Source organism: Pezoporus wallicus, unplaced genomic scaffold (assembly GCF_028554395.1).
Source record: "Pezoporus wallicus isolate ANWC-B61680 ecotype Strahan unplaced genomic scaffold, APGP_CSIRO_Pwel_v1 scaffold_11491, whole genome shotgun sequence".
Classification (NCBI taxonomy): domain Eukaryota; kingdom Metazoa; phylum Chordata; class Aves; order Psittaciformes; family Psittacidae; genus Pezoporus; species Pezoporus wallicus.
The window spans coordinates 5,575,320-5,595,050 of NW_026642649.1; the positions used below are offsets into that span (position 1 = coordinate 5,575,320).

At 41.9% G+C, this 19,731-nt stretch overlaps 1 protein-coding gene across 4 annotated transcripts in view; it reads right to left on the reverse strand.

Moving 5' to 3' along the window:
• The window catches only part of NFX1 (nuclear transcription factor, X-box binding 1), a 48,996-nt gene extending 31,585 nt beyond the window's left edge, over positions 1-17,411 (reverse strand). For all 4 annotated transcript variants that reach the window (XM_057431646.1, XM_057431645.1, XM_057431644.1 and 1 more), the window contains exons 1-5: positions 17,278-17,411; positions 9,274-10,323; positions 7,085-7,246; positions 2,772-2,849; positions 1,161-1,266 (exon numbers count right to left, since the gene is read on the reverse strand). In XM_057431646.1, the coding sequence (XP_057287629.1) occupies positions 1,161-1,266; positions 2,772-2,849; positions 7,085-7,246; positions 9,274-10,323; positions 17,278-17,350 (1,469 nt within the window). In that variant the 5' untranslated portion in view covers positions 17,351-17,411. The remainder of the gene's footprint in view (positions 1-1,160; positions 1,267-2,771; positions 2,850-7,084; positions 7,247-9,273; positions 10,324-17,277) is intronic.
• Between the last annotated feature and the right edge of the window lie 2,320 nt (positions 17,412-19,731).

The window sequence follows — 19,731 nt, forward strand, 5'->3', positions numbered from 1 at the left end:
CTCTGGACTCGCTCCAACAGTTCCATGTCCCTCTTACGTGGGTGCCCCAGAGCTGAACAGAGTACTCCAGGCACACAATACTTCAGTAGAGCAGAGGGGAGGAATCTAACATATTTTCATGTGTGGGAAAGAAGTTTTACAAGTACAGAAACATTCTTTCATTCAACAAGATGTTGAAATAGATTTGAAACAGAAAGCATTAAGTAAAAAGTTCGGAGTAAAGTTCTACTGAAGTTCTGAGTTTTAGTAAACCTTGGAAGGAGTTTAAGATGACAGTTATTTGTTGAAATGACTGAAGTTTTTGACTGTGTACCAAGAGCAGAAATAACTGCTTCTATTAAAAAAGCCTCAAAACAGAATTATGAATAGGCATCATGGACCAGCTTCCATACATGGAAAATTAAGCTGGATAGACTAGAAGCAACATGTAATTTATTTTTCTGACTAGCAAGCCTATTCATACACAGAAATAGCCTGACTAATGCTGTTAACCTTATCAATATACTAGTACCACATTACTAAAAAAAACATCTACAGGATTTGCACTTTCTTGCCTCTCTTCATCGAATTATGCTAATAAATGTCAGCAAAACCGATCTGAGTTATATATACTGATTAAGGTCTCCATGAGGGATTCTGGTTCAACCATCTGGTGGTCTCAACAAGTACATAAATACATAAAATACCTTCTTATCCTCACCAGTTTACAAGCCAAAGGAAAGAAAAAGAAACAAAGGACAGAAGTAAGCAGTCCTTCAGTTTAACCAAGTACCACTGGTCTTGGATTAAGATACAGATAAACAGTCACACAGGAGAAGCAGCACCTAAAAAGCCTGGACCACCGGCTACATGTTTAAATTTACCTCTATTCAGTATTACTTCTCTACTTTAATTAAGGTTTTTGAAACCAAGTCAGGCAGCTGGATTAGTCCCTAAAAGGATGGAAATGTTGCTACAACTATTGTTGACCTCCTGTTCATTCTCATATGAACTCACCTTAGGAATACAAACACAAATAACCTCCATTTGTTCCAGGCTTCATCTGAGCTATAAACCAAATAGACCTCTAAGCATATCCAATAGGCAAAAAATATCCAACTATAGCCTTCAGAAAGAATCTCTAGATCATTTCAATATTCATATGATCAACATTTACTTACATGTTACAAAGATGTGGACAGTCCAAACCCTGTCTCTTTTTTCCACAAAGTTCCCCACAGCTATGTGGGATTTCATTTCTATTCCATTCAGGATTGTGCACCTTACCTAAACCATGTCAAAAAACAAAGACATATTTATTGCCTTGAATACAATAATGAATTGGTGAAAACATCACACCAAAAAGCTGTGTTTTCAATACCGGCAGTAGTCAACTTTGAAAAACATAATTATATAAGCTATGTAATTTTAATTCTTTTAGTACTTCTTCGTATATTCTGCAAGTTGCAAGTTAAGAAAATACAAATAAACACCACAGATGGTATTTATTCACCTGATTATCAGTTAAACTAGTTGAATACAAGGGAAAATCCTGAAAATTAGAAGATTCAGAAGAAAAAGGTGCTCGGAATTTCCCCATGGGACAAAGAAAAACCCATACTTAACCACACTGAACACACAGTATTTTCCATCAAATAGAAGATAGCTCTGCATAAGCAACTGGTGATATCCAAGTGCCATATTGTTAATGTAAAATTATCTGCAGAAGATGAAAATTTTATGTTCAAACATGGTAATATTAACTCCATGGACAATTTGAGTTTCCTACTGTAGATTTCCCAAAACTATGAAATAATCTTTAACCCTGGGCAAAAATTTCTTTCCTATTTAACACAATGACAACCTCTCCTAAAAGTGTAATTTTAATTTCAAATCAAAACATTCATTCTATCTGAATTTTTATCCCTGTATTCCTCAGATTTTACACATTTTCATACAGAATCTCCAGTCTTACCTGCATTGCACTGATTTTACCTGACTCAGACGTTTAGATAAGAGAACTTTAGACAAATTGTCACCTATTACAGCGTAAGTCTGTTTCTTTAGGACAAGTTCACTGACTCTCAGATCCTGTCTCAATTCCAGAACATTGTTTTGTAGAAAGTCATATATAACTTTCCTGTGACTCTCACTTAAGGAAGGAAAAGCTACACAGAATCACCACAAGTTTCAGAAGTGTAAATCTCAAACAAAAGGTATTTGCACATATGCAATCAAGTAACATAATGCATTTCTCCATCATATACTTAAGGCTTAGTGAATGTGGTACTTGCCTCATCTACCTCTTTTATTAAAGATGTATTCACATGAAGATCTGAAAATTGTGAATATTATTTCCTATTTAACTTGTATGTGTCCCTGATCAACATAAATGATAAAAACGCTAAAGCAATTTAAAGGTTAAGATAGTTGCATACTGGAATTGTGTAGTATTTTGGTGTATCTTGCCACGAAGAATGACAACACATGAATGTTATTTCAGGCTTTCTACAGAAGGCAAGCTTATAGGATAGCAGCCCAATTCTATCATTGTTCCATAAAAACTATTTTTACAGTGATATCAACATGTTTATCACTTCTGATTTAGTATTTCATTTTTAAGTGTTTTAAGCAGCGTACGCATGATTCTCTACACAGCCACCTTTCCATGCCAATACACTTTTAAACAAGGTTAATTTCAGGGATGTAGGCAAACAAGCAGCAATAGCAGAATTCCAACTAAAGAATCAAAATGACAAAACTGTTTATCTTTGCAAAAGCAAGAAACTCACCACAGAAACAAGTGTAAGTTTTAGGAACTTGCATGGAAGCATTCTGACAAGCTGGACATCTCCAACCGCTATTGCCATCTGCAGGTAAAAGAAATAAGGATAAATATTACTTGAAGTAAATAAAGGAGCTCATTTGCAAGCTTGGAGTAAGTGCTCTCACATTGTTTCTTACCACAGCTGCAACCAAACCAGAAGTTGTTAGAAAGCAGGTTAATAAAATGCATTTTATCTGTATTAAGAGATAGCACTACTTCATCTGACCAGGCTCCAACTTCATATAGAGGCAGTATAACAATTCCACTTTTTCTATTATCGCGTTATAAGACATTCTACTAGAATACAGAAAGCCTTTACCATATTTAAAGATGTGAGAACATGTTGAAGTGTGGGAAAGTGGTGAGAAAAATATAATTACCTACAGTCTTAAGCACCACCTGCATATTCCTTTTCATTATCCTCCAATATTACAAGCTTACATGTCTTGTCGAAGACCAATTCAGTATTGCTTCATGTCCGGAATAAACTGGCGCTATATAAATCCGAATGATCTACTTTAATTAATTAATTTCAAGGTGACAATACCTAGGTATTGACTAGGACATTATTCTTCAAGTTGGTATTTTATTAAATGGTAGTTTTCTTGTTTCTGCATTTCAGGAGGGGGTTGGTTAGCAGTAAAGGAAGAACTTCAGCGTAAGGAATATAATGTTCATGAAGATGTTTCCTAAATTCAGTACATATCTGGCTATGAAGAATACCAAGTATAAGATCACTACTGAACACAAAGGGGGAGAGATTTTTGTATCTGTACAGATAGATATAAAAATATCAATAAACTGATTAGCTCTTACTCTCTCAATCAGTGCTGGTAAATTAATAAGCTGTGATTTTGGAACTGTTCTTTGCTATTAAGAAATTTGATTGAGATTTATGATGTTCTCACATTATGAACGCAGCAAGAATTCCAAACAGTAAACCCTATGTGACACAACCACTGCACTGCAATGACAGGCACACCTACACCTGCTATCACCAGGACTGGAGGCGTCCTGCATTAACCATCATAACATACACTGGTAATGATTTTCACAAACTGGAAATGATCCAGTTTGTGATAATTTGCTCTGCCACTCTTGAAATGCAAATCTGAAGCACATCTGCTCTTTTCAGTTGGTGCCTATTCATACCCCTCCTCATCCTGGCTTCTATCACTGTGCCACCAAGAGTGGCAGAGAGCTATACAATTATGGGCTGAACAGCTGTATGACAGTGGCACAAGGAGTACGCTCCCATCTTTATGATCAAAACCAATCTATGTTTCCTGACCAAGATGTCTTTATTTATTTGACTGCTACAGATTAAAGCATCTCAGAGAGAAGTGTTAAAAGCTACAGGTAAAAAATGGCAGCAGGAAACTGAAAGGGGTATCTGCTGACAAAGCTTTCAGCATCTTACATGGTCACTCCCAAAGCTAGCATAGTAAACCCTAATGGATTCCCTATGGGATTACTTTGTAAAATATACTTCACTATTGAATTAACAACATTATTTCTTTCACTGTTATTCTATGTTACCCTTTTCAATGTAAGCCTATCCTAAAGCTTCAGGAGGCCAGAAGAAGGCCTCTTCTATCAACGTCTCTCCCAGAGCAGCATAACCAGAGCAAGAGTCCTTTACCAACAAAAGTTTCTCTAGAGTTTAGTGAAGATCCTTGCAAAATAGGAACCTTTTACCAAGCAACACAGACTTTCAAGATATATTTTGTTCTTCTCAATCACTGATTATCCTTGGTTCCTCTAAGAAGGGCATGTGGATCCACCCACAAGGTGGGTGCACAGTTGCTTTCCTCTAGAAATAAGTTTTCTTTGTGGATTCAGATGCAATCACAGTAGGGTAGAATGACGGTGGGGTGACTCCTGACATCTACATTACAGTCCTGTAACCACTCCTCCCAAATCCTGATTACTGAAGAAAGTGGGGATGAGGATGACCCTACAGAATGATCATTCCACTCTCATGAATCTTCTCATTAATAGGATCCAAGTACGCAGACTTCCAACCAAAGACATCGAAAGGACAGTTATATTTACCTTTGGTACCATGCCCAGAACCCTGCCCCTTCCTGCATCCCTGTTGTCATAAAGGTACAGTGAACAACCTCCTCAGTTTCCAGCATCCTAAAGGATTAAAAGGCTCAAAAGAACCTTGAGTAGGAAGAGCTGGGAATTATATATATAGACTAGAGATCTTTATGTGCAGTTTCAAACAAGCAACCTTCCTCTTTACATGCTTGCCTAGATGAGTCACAGGTAATTACATAAGAAAGGATCCAGACACATCTGCTAGAATAAAGTGAATGCTAGAAGGCTGCATTTCCAAAGGCAGCAGTATGGCAGGAATTTTCCATATATATACAATGCTAGGTACATAAGAAGAACTTCAAACAAGATTTCAATCACTTCAACTGTGTAGACTATGCTTGAATCAACACTGGTAGTTTCATCCTACCACTTCTAAGACGGTCTTAAGCAGTTCTCCAAAGAGATAATCTGCATGAAAATAAATTACTGCTTTGACTTCTCAGCTAGACACAATCAAAAGCTTTTGTCCCAGTAACAGAAAAGTGATATTTGTGTAAAATCCAAGGCACACAGAATGGCTTCAGCCCTTAAGTAGCATGGCTTAAGGAAAAAAAGGGGAAAAAGAAAAAAAGAGGCAAGTAGATTCATATTCTGACCACTGAAGCTCAGAATCCATTTTAGAGACAAATACTGGTACAGACCACTGTCTAATCTGGAAGTGGACAGCAAGGGGAGCAGAGGAAGCAGAATAGAAAGAGTTGTTGTAACTCATATATCTCCAATCCTTCCAGCCAAAATGCAAATACAAGTAAAACCATCCACAAAGAAGGAAGTAGATGGCTGTAAGGGGTATATTGTCCCATCGATGTAAGTACGCAACTCAAACACCACTGAAGCATCAGATTTTAAAAGAAAGGTGGCAACAGACAACAGTTTTCCCTTTATAAACACAACAAAGATGTGTGCAGTGCAAGTGTTTTTGTCAGATTGACCTTAGCTGTGCAATATTTAAAGGTCACATTCCTTCAAGACATAATTCAAAATGTTAGTAGAAAATGCTTGCTAAGGAGAAAGTGATGTTCTTCCTTATAGGAAAGGATTTTTCCACATGATGGCAAGGTCATGCCTAGCAGACCCCTTCCTTCTCCTGACCTGGACATCTTTTAACACACAATGAAAACCCACTCTCTACTTCTTAGTGCTGCTGATAGTCTACACTGTGGAAATATCAAACATTGGATGTCAATCACAAGTCTAATATAAGAAGAGCCAAGAATACAGAAATACCCTATGACTCCCCACAGATAATCAAGAGATTCTTTGACCTGGCTTGGCCAAACTAGTTTTTCAAATGACCAAGACAATAGAAGACAAATAAGTCTCTGAGGGAAGATACCTTCAGTAAAACACATCTGAAAGATACCCCGAGAAGAGAGATACTGCAGGGTGCAAGAAGTCTTTGTTATAATGGGATAATTCTTTGCTTCTTCCCACCCAAGTATGCCTGAACAGACACATGAAGATTGGTAAATGCTAAGCAAGCAGGGTCCAGAAAAAAAATTAACTCTACTTCAAGATGAACATTACAATCTTCAGTGCGTTCACATAAAACAACTGAACACAGCGGGAAGGCTGCAATTCAGCTTTAACTTACACCAAAGCATTCACAGGGCAGAATGTAGTGGTATCAGATATTCAAAAAGTGGTCTAATACAAAGAATCTGAAACAGTTTAAGCTAATGACAAAGGCAGAAGCTTTCTGTCTTCTCTGAATTTCATTTCACTGCATGGCACCAGTGACAGATTTCAGTAGTGCTTTATTTGAGAAGAGAACCAAGAGTAAAAGCAGGCAACTGATGCCTGGAGTACTGCTTCTGTTTGACTGCTCAGCCAAGAACAGATGAGCAAAGATGAGACACTTCTTGGCATGCAAAAACACAGCCACAAAGCTTTGCATCTCGATGCACTGGTTTCATTGAGTGATCTTTTACTTATGCTTCCAAACCTGAAAATTAGTTTTAGCTATAACACTAGAAAGAATCAAAACAGTTATGAAGATAATACAGAGCACCTAAAGAATCATGGAAGAAGAACCAAGTAATTAAAATTTGCTTTGTTTACAGCTTACTTGTTACCTCAGACAGTACTTACAAGTAGTTTTCCAACATAAGAAACACAAATTTTGCTATTGTATGTATTTGAGAGAGGAAGTGTGTGCAAGAGAATACCAACCTTCAGCTTGTGAAGCTGGTGATCGTGCCCATTTCTTAATGCAGTTCAGGTGAAACACATGGTAGCAATTCTGACAGCTCCACACTGGGGCTACTATTCGGACCACCTCACAGCATACCATGCACTCATACTTCTCTGTGGTCAGCTGTTCAATCAATGACCCTGCAAAGAAAACACTTATACATGAAACATCAGCTAGCTGAGAAACAAAATACAAGTGAAATTCAAGATTTCATTTAAACTATAACAGGATTTCTTTTTCCTGTATGGCTATAAGCAAGATACTAGTTTACTCCTCGAAGATTCCGGTCTGAAACCCGATAAGCATTTTTCTAGTTTTAGAACAGGAAAAGCAAGTACGAGATTCCTACAAAAGTGGCAAGAGTAATCCCTGTTGAGGAATAACAATCATTCCAATCTTCCAAATTTGTTAATGGTTTTAAGCTTGGCAGAAGTTTGGGATTTTACTCATCACTTTTTATGGGAAATTTATCTTCGCCTAAAGTTTAAACTCAAAAGCTTAAAGCTCTTAACTACGGAAGATTCAGCCAAAATTAAATTCCCATCCTTGAGTATTCCTGAGAGATCACACAACAAATATTAACAGTGAAGTACTTGGATTACAAAAATAAGTCCCTCATAAACTGACTGCTTTAGAAGTGGAATTACTGGGAAAGAATAGTCAAAGTACAGGGCCTTTGAGCCATATGAAAGAACACGAAAAAGTACTCTGAAAACAAAGCAAGTACTCCACACATGAAAGACAAAAGAGTCTGACAACAGAGTTAGATGTGCAACTGTAACAAAGGCACCACACAGTCTGGCAGAACTGAAGTTGACTCTCCAATCAAGGTAAGGCAATCAGATACACCTTTTAAATACTATTTGATCTATGCCTGCAGAATTTTAAAGATCTTAAGTGTGAAGTGTAAAAACGTACCATTTTTACACAGTGCCAACACAAAGGAAGTTAGAACTCATAATGAAGGACAAAAAAATATGGAAATAACAGAAGAAAAATTACTATCAATTCAAAACATGTTCATAACACACATGACTGAAAGCAAGCCCAAAGCACAAAGAAAGCACCCCTATCTAAACCAGACTCCATTTCTCCAGAAGACTAAAGCTATCTTGTCAGTATTCAGAAAGAACAGCTGTCCCACAAAGACTCAGACTCAGTCCCCTGAAAACAGTGGCAGATATGTTTGCAAAACAGCTCCCAACTAAAGCATACAAAGACATACTGCCATTTTAGAGGAAGTTCCTTCAGTGCCCTGCAAAAGACTGCTACTTCTCTTCCCACTTACTGCATTTGACCTTTTCCATGTCATAATAATAATGATGGGAGAAAGACTGAGATATTTTTATGATTCAAGTAGAACCCAGGAGCACGAAAGTTACTGTATTTGCATTAGAAAGGCTCAAGGAGAACCTTGATCCTTGAGCTTCTTTCTCCTAAAGGAACAAAGTTACTACCTGAAGCAACATTACACTTCCTGATTATGCTACTACTTTCTCAGCTCTGAAAATGAAGAGACACTGAGAAGCACAATCTTCAGAAGATTCAATACCACAGTTCAGACAGGAACTAGTCTACCTGTCTCTACCATTCTGGGCAGTACAGATAAGGCTGAGATTTCTGGGTGGTTCAACTGGAAAAGGACAAAAAAAAAAAAAACCCAGACCAGTTTCCAGACACTTTCTCTTACTATCTTTTGATACGTTGCAAAAAAAAAAAAGAACAAAAAACAAACCAGTTAGGAGGAGAACACAGTTCTTCTATCTGTCATTCTACTTTTACCCAAAACATGAGAAAACTGTTCTGCAAATATCAGTTTTAGGATTGTCCCTCTCAAGTCCCCTTGTTCAGTAGGCTCAGAATTTGACTCCCCGGCTCCCCCAACATACATGTTTTAACATGGTGCCTGACCACTCCACCAACTGCAGTTTGGTAGTGAAACAAAACAAAAACCAAACCAAACCACCTTTAAACAAAATCTGTTCCTCCCTAGTAAACATAACAGAACATCTCACCACTCAGAAACCAAACATTTACATGTAATTCTACCCTCAGATACTGACCTAATGTGAAATAAGCCTCTTTAGCTGGTCAAATGTGAAGGCAGTTCAAATTATTCATGATCATATCTTTAATACAGAAGTACAGGACAGTCTAGAAAGCTTACCTGTATGAGTTTCTTTGTTTTTTGGTACATCACTTTGCTTTTTCCAGTACTGGGTCCAGCTGAAATGAAGTGCAGGTGCTTGATCCCCCTTTAGAAGGAACTTTCTTCCATTACATCTGACAGAATCAGACAACTGATGCCTGATATCACTCGTCAAGGTTTCATCATTTCTGTGAACAGACAGTTCTTTCTTCCTTTCATTTTTATCTTTTGGAGTATATGCAAGAGAAGACTTCTTACTTACTTTTGTATTTTTACTACGGTGAGAATCATGTCTTTTCTGACACTCTTTTTCTGCAGGGGGTTTATTCCACACAGGCTTCCTAGGATATCTTTTGTTTGCGTAATTGTAGCCTTTCTGCTCATCCACACCACCAACAGGGGCATCACAGAATGCTTTTCCAACAGATGATTCTGAAGAGTCAGACTGAGTCAAATCCAAGGATGGAACATTTTCAAACAGCTCTACTTTCTGTTTAGAGCTCACTCTCTTTTCCCGGTCATGTACTTGCTTTGCCTTCTCCCTGAAACCTCTTCCAGATACATGCATCAGCTGTGTTTTCTTTGGCTTTGCTCCCCTGCTATCAGCACTCGGTACTTCCCTGTCACTCTCTGAGGAGACAAAGTCATTGTATCCTCTAGCAGGTGCTCTTCTCCCTGGTACCACTGCAGCATCTGAAACTCCCGGACCTGCAGCAGCATCAGCAGTACTTGGCTTTATCTTACTTCTAGTACATGCGCTGTCATTTCTTGATCTGTGCCATCTCTGGCTTTGCAAGTTGCGGTTCTTCAGACTTTTACTATTACCAAAATACCGGTGAAAGTCTTCAGGATTCCCATACTGACTTTCTGGACTACAAATGCCATGATGCTTTGCAGAAGAGCTTTCATACTCTGTACCTCTTTCAGAAGACAGACTAGGAAATGGTAAATTACTTCTATTCAGATTACTGCTGGAATCTTTTCTATCTTTGTTGGCCCAGTTTATATCTGTAGGTTGCCTTTCTCCTGGAATGGAATTAGCAGCATCAGGATTGAAATTCAAAGCACCTAAAAAGTGAAAAAATAAAGATGTGTAAAAGACTATTACATGTGAAACACTACAAGGGCCTATAGTGACAGGACAAGGGGGAATGGCTTTAAGATGACAGAGGGGAGACTGAGATTAGACATTAGGAAGTTCTTCCCTGTGAGGGTGCTGAGGCGCTGGCACAGGGTGCCCAGAGAAGCTGTGGCTGCCCCATCCCTGGAAGTGCTCAAGGCCAGGTTGGACCGGGCTTGGAGCAACCTGGTCTAGTGTGAGGTGTCCCTGCCCGTGGCAGGGGATTGGAACTGGAGGAGCTTTAAGGCCCCTTCCAAGCCAAACCAGTCTATGATTCTATGATTTCTTTGCAGCAAAACTACTATACCTGCAAAGGCCCAGAAGAGAAATCAATCCCACACTTGAAAGAACAACTGCAAACAAGTTTACAGAAACTAGAGTCAAATCGTACAGTGCTTTCTGGACATGACCTTCTCTTCTCTTGCTGTCTTTACAGAATGACACAGAGTTAATATAAGAGCATAAAAACATACGATACGGGAAAACATTTGAAGCAGCATTAAAATAATAGGCACTCTCTACCTATTATTTTACCTTTTCAATAACGAAGGGAAGAACAAACCAGGACATTCCAAAACATTAACATATTTTTTCAGTGAATTTCACTTATTTTCAAATGAAAGTTTTTTTAAACCTCTAGGAACAGTCACAACTACTATGACGGATTTGGAGGCCAAAGAAAAAACTATAACATACAACTCTGTGGAAGTGAGCCTTTAAGTTTTCTAAAAGTTAGGAACTTAAAATTACATTTAAGCATGTTCTTAACCACATAACCTAATTCATACTTTTTAAAGAGAGACTCAGTTGAAATCATTCTGGGGTTTGGTCTCTGCAAAGACAATATATATAACTATTTTTATTTCATATACTAATAGATAATAGTATTATAATATAGTATGTGTTATTAATGTGACAGTGTACTAGTACATTTTATGCTATATGCAATTCTATATTACCACACTAGATATAAAGAGCAAACGCTAAAGTGTGTGTTTGCATTTTTTTAAGCTGTAACACTAACCTGATTTTGAGACAGCAGAATGAGAACATCAGACAGAGGCCTTTCAGAACTGCTTGGGATTGAGTTAAGAATCAACCTTAACTCAAAGAGAAGGGAAATGGAGAGGGAGGTGCTGAGCTCTTCTCCCTGGTGTTCAGTGCCAGGGTGCACGGGGATGGCTCAAAGCTGCATCCATCAGGAGAGGTTCAGACTTGACAGAAGGAAACATTCCTTTACCAGGAGGGTGGTCAATGCCCCAAGCCTGTCAGTGTCTAAGAAGCATCTGGACAATGCCCTTAATAATATGCTTTAACTTTTTGTCAGGAAGTTGGACTCGATCACTGCAGGTCCTTTCCAGCTCAGCTATTCTATCATAAGGAGTGTAGACCCTAGTACGTACAAAATACTAGGCTTATACATCTGAAAACCTGGACTGCAAGCAGCTTCCCTGGAAGCAATCTATTTTTCTCGTGTTAGCACATGTATTCTGTGTAAAGAACTCAAAATATAAAGTTGTCCTTTTTACTTCTCAGAACTACACTTTCAGTTTTTCCAATGTTTCGCTAGTTTCTTTCCTATCACTAATGAAGAACACTATAATGTAAGCAACAGTCATTCAGTATAGATTACTTAACACAGTCTCACATATTTTGATTTGAAGACAGGTTGCCATCCCGTAATTACATACCAACTAAATTAGAAGCAATCCATTTCATTTGCTGGTTTAAGAATTCTTTAAGATACCCTAAAATTTAAAGTTTAAAATTTCATTTTTAATTTAAAATTTAAAGATAGATACAAGGGAAACCAACTGGCTTCTTAATGTTTCATAAAAACATGTTTTGCAAATATCACACAGCTTGCCTCTGAAAAGTACATTCTGTTATTAAAGACCAAGGTTTCTTTGGTTATGAAACGTGGTATGTAAAAATGTATGCATGAATTACAAACAAATTGCTGCAAAGGGCTTTCAAATGAATGCAGGAAATAAGTTTGAGGAAGTTTGTCTTGTAGATCAGTAACACTATCTGATATTGACATAAAAATTTGCTGGACATAGCTTTAAAATGCTGGGCTTCTAAAATACAAATTAACTTCTGCACGTGGCCTCCAAGAAGCATAATCAGGACTTGAAATACAGCCGTGGAAGAGATATTTTTGAAAGCCCTTTCCAAGTAATCTCTTAAGTTTGAAGAAACAGATGGGAAATCGGGATTCAGCTATTTAAAAGCACCTCCAAAATATGAATAATTCATTAGGACTTTTTATATCACCCATGAATAGGATTCCTGTTCTTACTGTCAGCTTTTACATTATGAAAAAAAAAAAAACCAAAGTGGTAAATTCTACTAAGACTTAATTTCTGTCTGCCAAGACAAGTAACTGCAAAATACACATACAAGTGTAATAATCAGTAGCTAACACTGGCTCAAATTTCCTCTGACATGTTTACATGTACATACACAAAAATCCCAAGAAAAAGGGAAACCTCCAAAGCAAGATTCCAGCCTGTCTATACAATAAACAAAGAAAATCTCAGTACCTTTAGAAACAACCTCTGCATTGCAGATTTTAATATCCTTAAGAGCTCAAATGTGAATTAAAACCAAACATATGAAACTTACATGGTTTCAAGTCTGTTCTGCCACAACATTGCATATTACACCCCCTCGGCATTAACTATGGAGAGAGACAAAATGCCTTGGCAAGCTTAGGTAGTCTGTGTGAACTGTCCTTCAGAAAAAACATTTGATAAGCCCACTTTTAAAAATACAAAGCAAATTAGTAAGTACACATCTCATTTTAATCACTACAAGCTCTGCTTCAAAACCAGCTTATTTTATGGACTAGTAAAGCCAGACTTAACTTAGGTACTTTTTTTATGAACACATCAATAATGCCATTTGAAGGTGCCACTAACAGACACTATGTTTAAGTGACATTTCTTAGCACAGTTTCAGCAAGCTACATTCAATTACATTTTGAAAAGCCTTTAAACAATGTACTTTAATTAGGCCGAGACTGTATAAAGTTTGTAATTAAGAAAGACAAAAAGAAATTATATTGAAGAAGTCCAGCCAGGCCGAAGGAGGCAATCCTGCCCCTCTGCTCTCATGAGACCCCACTTGCAGCACTGCGTGTAGTGTTGGTACCCTCAATTTAAGAAGGACATGGAGCTGTTGAAGCATATCCAGAAGAGGCCACAAGGATGCTCAAGGGCTGGAGTACCTCCTATATGGAGTCAGCCTAAGAACACTGGGGCTGTTCAGCCTGGAAAAGAGAAGCTGTGTGGAGACCTCAGAGCAGCTTCCAGTGTCTAAAAGGAGCTACAAGGATGCTGGAGAGGGACTCTTCATCAGGGACTGCAATGATAGGACAAGTGGTGATGGGTTCAAACTGAAACAGGGGAAGATCAGGTTGGATATAAGGAAGAAGTTCTTTACTGTGAGGGTGCTGAGGCACTGTCACAGACTGCCCAGGAAAGTGGTAAATGCTCCATCCCCGGCAGTGTTCAAGGCCAGGCCGAACAGGGCCTGGGGCAACCTGGTCTAGTGGAAGGTGTCCCTGCCCATGGCAGGGGGTTGGAACTGGATGATCTTAAGGTCCCTTCCAACCCTAACTTATACTAAAGGGTACAACAGTCCACTTGGTAGCCCCTTAGGTGTCAGAGGCAGTACTTCCATATTCTTAAATGAATTCAGCTCTATCTCCTAGACAGAAGAACTAAATAACCACCGATTATTGGACAAGCATTTATTTCTTAATTGACCATTTCTTAGTGAGACAGCCATAAAATCAAACAAACATAGTTGAGTACTGTGTGCAGTTTTGGGCTCCACAATAAAAGGATATAAAAATATTACAATGCGTCCCAAAAGGGTTTAAAAAGATGGTGAAAGGACTAGAAGACATGACTCCAGAGGAACAGCTAAGAATACTAGCTTTGTTCAGCATGGGGAAGACTGAGGGGTGACCTGACTGCTGTCTACAGCTTCCTTATGAGGAAGAATGAACAGGGAGGTTGGATTATAGTCCACCAAGGACCCTAAATTCTCTATCTGCAGATCTGCTTCCCAGCCAGTTACCCCCTGGGTATACTGGTGCACAGTGCTATGTTTTGGGGTTTTTATGCTACTGTCCAAATTCAGCGCATCCAGATTTTGAAGAGAACATGAAGTTTTAGCTAACCCATTTCAAGATGATACAAGAGAAATATACAAGTAAGGAAAAAACTACAACTTTGCTATATGTAATTTCATCATCCTAGGAGAAGCATCTACTACAGAATGGATTTTGCATAAGGAGAACAAACATATTACAAGTTTTCACTTTCCTGTTCACCTTTACAGTGGGGTACTCAATGCTTCATAGCAACTCCCTGATACCTTCAGTTTAGGCACATTATACCATGTCTAATGACTCAGCTGTCATCATGCAGGCAAACCCCAAAACTACATTCAGCAGCACTTACAGAAACTGATGGGACAAAAGAAAATACTCGTTCTCATTAATGGCTATTACCTGAGGCGGGGCCTACAAGGATGCCAGAGAAGGACTCTTCATCAGGGACTATAGCACTAGGACGAGGGGTGATGGGTTCAAAGTTCAGGTTAGATATAAGGAAGAAGTTCTTCCCTGTGAGGTTGGTGAGGCGGTAGCACAGGTTGCCCAAGGAAGTTGTGAATGCTCCATCCCGGGCAGCGTTCAAGGCCAGGCTGGACAAAGCCTTGGGCAACATGGTCTAGTGTGAGACATCCCTGCCCATGGGGACGATCTTAAGGTCCTTTCCAACCCAAACCTGCCTGGGATTCTATGATTAAATACAAATGCCACCTGTCCCTTCTAGATGCATAGGGCTAGAAACTAGAAAGGTGTAGCAATGTGAATAACTAGTTTAGCATTGCCCTATTTCTTATATTCTCCCCCTTTGTCTCTTATACTCATTACTCTATTCTCAACAATCAGTCACCACTGGCAAAATATCCCAGACAGGCTGCGCATCTGCCATGACCTAAAACTGTCACTCCTCAACCCCAACTGCTCCCCAGATCTACCCTGAGAACAGAAATACCTTTCATATTTAAGCTCACAGTCATATGCTCAGTCTGCCCATGGAGTTGCAGAGGAAAAGTCAGTTCCCATCTTAATGTTGTACAAGCAAAATTTGAAGCTTACGTATGAGATGGCTCCTCATAACATAGTATGGATTACAACAACAAGTAATGAGCTCCAGGACAATATGACAATATCTGCGTGAGCTTAAGTACTGTAAAGCAAATGGTAGAAATGGTGTATCATCCAGGCTGATCATCGTCAGCAAAGCTATTTTTAGCTCAGTACACCTATGTAAGACCCTTTATTCCAATACATATACGCTGTATAAAACATTTCAGGAGCAGAGTCGACTTGCAGCCTTACAGCACAGCAGACAGACAAGCAGACATTTGCCTGCATCAGCTTCCTGCAGCAGCTTCTCTTAACGGAAACTATCACTCTCTACTCTCTGAACCATGTCCCAGGCCATTCCACTTCCCACAAGGCAGCTGTCAAGCAGAGAGAAGAGGCAGAGGATGCTATTTAAGATATAGGCTAATCATAACATTATCTGAATTAACATCAGGGTGCTGCAAAAGTAGAGATTCATATTTTCTTCATCCCAGCCATAAAAGACAAGGGTTCTTCCAGGCAGAAACCTAATGACTCTAGAAACAGTGAAATGAGTTAGCTCCTCAGGTGATCCCAAAGTGACACTGATTACCTGAGAGGTCTACCCAGACTACAAGAAAATTAAGAGACGTGCTGAAAATATGAAATATTATAAAGGACTCTGGGCAACCATGTTATTTCTAGTTACAAGCTCAAGTCACAGTTACATAATGGTTCTTCTATCATTAAATACCCATGGTACATGATAACTCATTAAATGCAAGGCTGGAATAAAGATCTTGAAAAGCTAATCCCTCTCCTCCTCAACAACAGCCACACACGGTAAAGCAAAAATTAACCTGGACCTGCATCATAAAAGCCAGCAGGTAAAAGAATAAATGAAAAAAATAAAATCCTTCTTGCACTTGTGATGTTCAACCCCAATCCAGGTTGGGTTCCTAAACTGCTCTCTACCCGCGAGCCCCTGCCTACATCACAGACTGGTCTGGGTTGGAAGGGACCTTTAAGACCATCTAAGCTTCAATCACAGAATCCCAGACTAGTTTGGGTTGGAAAGGACCTTAAGATCATCCAGTTCCAACCCCTGGCCATAGGCAGGGACACCTTCCACTAGAGCAGGTTGCTCCAAGCCCCCACGGCCAGGGATGGGGCAGCCACAGCTTCTCTGGGCACCCTGTGCCAGCGTCTCAGAACCCTTTCGGGGAAGAATTCCTTCCTTACACCTAACCTGAATCTCCCTCTATCAGCTTAAAGCTTAACCTGCCCACTGCGGCCAGGTGAGGTGGCACCTGCCTCAGCAGCCACCTCCTGCCTGCCCAGACCCCCGGCCCCGCCGCCATCCCCTTGCAGCCCGCAGGCTGGGACACGTCAGGCTGCGTGTGGGCTCCGCGGATGCGGGTGGGCACAGCGCGGTGAACTTTTCCAGACGCCAACCGCCTCGCTGGGTTCGTTCGTCACACACCGAAGCTCGCACGTCCCTCCTCAGGCAAAGTTTCCCCCTCGCCGCCAAGACCGGCCCAGACATTCTGGCTGCGGCGGGCCAAGGGGAGGGGGCGGCGGCAACAGGTGGTGGTGGTGGTGTCGGTGCCGCAGCCCTGCAGCCCCACGACACAGCAGCGCTCGCTCGACCGGCACGGCGCGACCTTCTCCCCGACAGGCTGCGGGGCGATGAGCCGCTCCTCCCCTCCGCAACCATCCTGCCCGCTCCTCCGAGCACAGCGGCCACACTTACCTGCGCCTGGCCGCGCCTCCGCCATGCCAGCGCAACCCCCTCCCCAAGGGCCGGCTTCCTGCCTGCCGCGCATGCGCGCCGCCAGCTCACTCCCCCCCCAACACTGCCCGCCCCCCTTGGGGAGCGGTGTTACGCGCGCGCAGGCGCAGGAGGGCTCTGAGCGGGCGGGAAGGCGGGAGTGCGCTGAGGGGCTGCGGAGGGCGGGAAAGGCAGCGGAGGGACGGGAGTGATGCTGTGTGCTGGCAGTCATAGGGACGTGGTGTGGTGTGGTGTGGTGTGGTGTGTGCTGGAAAGGACTCAGAGCTCATCCAGTTCCAACTCCTGCCACGGGCAGGGACACCTTCCACTAGAGCAGGTTGTGCCAAGCCCCTGTGGTCAGCCTGGCCTTGAACACTGCCAGGGATGGGGCAGTCACAGCTTCTCTGGGCACCCTGTGCCAGCGCCTCAGCACCCTCACAGGGAAGAGCTAAATCTAAACTTCCCCTGTTTCAGTTTGAACCCATCACCCCTTGTCTTATCACTACAGTCCTGGAGGAAGAGTCCCTTTCCAGCATCCTTGTATAGAATCACAGAATCAACCAGGCTGGAAAAGCCCTTTAAACTCATCCAGTCCAACCGTTCCCAGCACTCCAAGGCCACCACTAACCCACGGCACTGAGGCCTCGTCTCCACGCTGTGTGAACACTTGCAGGGACGGTGACTGCAGCCCTGCCCTGGGCAGCCTGTTCCAATGCCTGAGCACCCTCTGGGGAAGGAATTGTTCCTCAGCTCCATCTAAACCTGCCCTGGTGCAGCTTGAGGCCGTTTCCTCTTGTCCTGTCCCTTGTTCCTTGGGAGCAGAGACCGACCCCACCTCACTACAACCTCCTGTCAAGCAGTTGTAGGGAGTGATCAGGTCCCCCCTGAGCCTTCTCTTCTCCACACTGAACCCCCCAGGTCCCTCAGCCCTTCCCCATCACACTTGTGCTCCAGGCCCTGCACCAGTTCCGTTGCCCTTCTCTGGCCCCGCTCCAGCACCTCAATGTCTCTCTTGTAGTGTACCCCCTTCAGACACTGGAAGCTGCTCTGAGGTCTCCACGCAGCTTCTCTTCTCCAGGCTGAACAGCCCAAATGTTCTCAGCCTGTCTCCATACAGGAGGTACTCCAGCCCCTGATCATCCTTGTGGCCTCCTCTGGACTTGGTCCAACAGCTCCATGTCCTTATGTAGAGGACACCAGAGCTGCACACAGTGCTGCAAGTGGGGTCTCACGAGAGCAGAGCAGAGGGGCAGGATCACCTCCCTCGACCTGCCGCTCATGCTGCTTTTGATGCAGCCCAGCACACGGCGGGGTTCTGAGCTCAACAGCTCACTGAAGCCAGGTCATGTTCAGTTTCTTATCAAACAACACCCCTAAGTAGTCCTCTGCAGGGCTGCTCTGACACAGCTTGACGGCTGCAGCCTTTCCCTGACATGGGCTTTGAGCGCTGGCGGCATTCCAGAGCCTGGCTCAGGGCACTACGTAAGAGAGATGCATAGGGCAGAAAGGAGGGATGTGTCATCAGGGATATATGGCATCCTGCAGTGCTCTAGGGAGCCACACTCTTGTCATCCCAGATGAGTACTGGAGCTTAAGCCTCAGTTGGGAAGCCCACACCAGGATTCCCATGATCCACAGAACGCACGCTGTGTGGTGCTGCAGGCTGGAGCCCCGGTGCTGAGCCATGGTGTGATCACACCTCCCCGCAGAGGTTTGCAGTGCCATGGTTACCGTACCAGAGCAGTTCTGTGCTGCAGCGTGGCTCCACCGTCCTCACAGAGCTGCTTATCTTTCCAGACGCTGCAAATTAAGTTCACATTCAGAAGTCAGTCTTCCAAGATCTGGCTTTCATTGAAAAAGGTCTCCTGCTATTTGTGAAACAACATCTGTTCTAACGCCATTATCAACCTCAGGAATCACTCCTCATTTGACAGATGAAAGTGCTGGGCAAAAGAGTTGCTGTTCAGATAACGAAAGCCTTCATCTACATATAGAGGGATTGTACTATCACCTATTAAAACAGACTAGAAATACAGCTCTAGAAATCCACAGAAGTATCCAGAAGATTGAAATGGACAGCTTTTCCACCGAAAAAAGCCTCCAGTAATCCATAACATTGAGATATACAGACAATATGCATTGTGATTGTCACATAGAAACTGTCTGCTGAAAAAAATAGGAAACTGAGGCATTAGTAACAATATGCTCCATCCCTGGCAGTGTTCAAGGCCAGGTTGGATGGGGCTTGGAGCAACCTGGTCTAGTGGAAGGTGTCCCTGCCTGTGGCAGGGGGTTGGAACTGGATGAGCTTTAAGGTCCCTTGCAACCCAAACCAGTCTGGGGTTCCACATCTCTGCAGAAGGACACATCAGGGGCACTGCTGCACAGTGTCTGCATTCTGCCCTCCACACTCCCCTGGTGAAATTCTGGCATCAG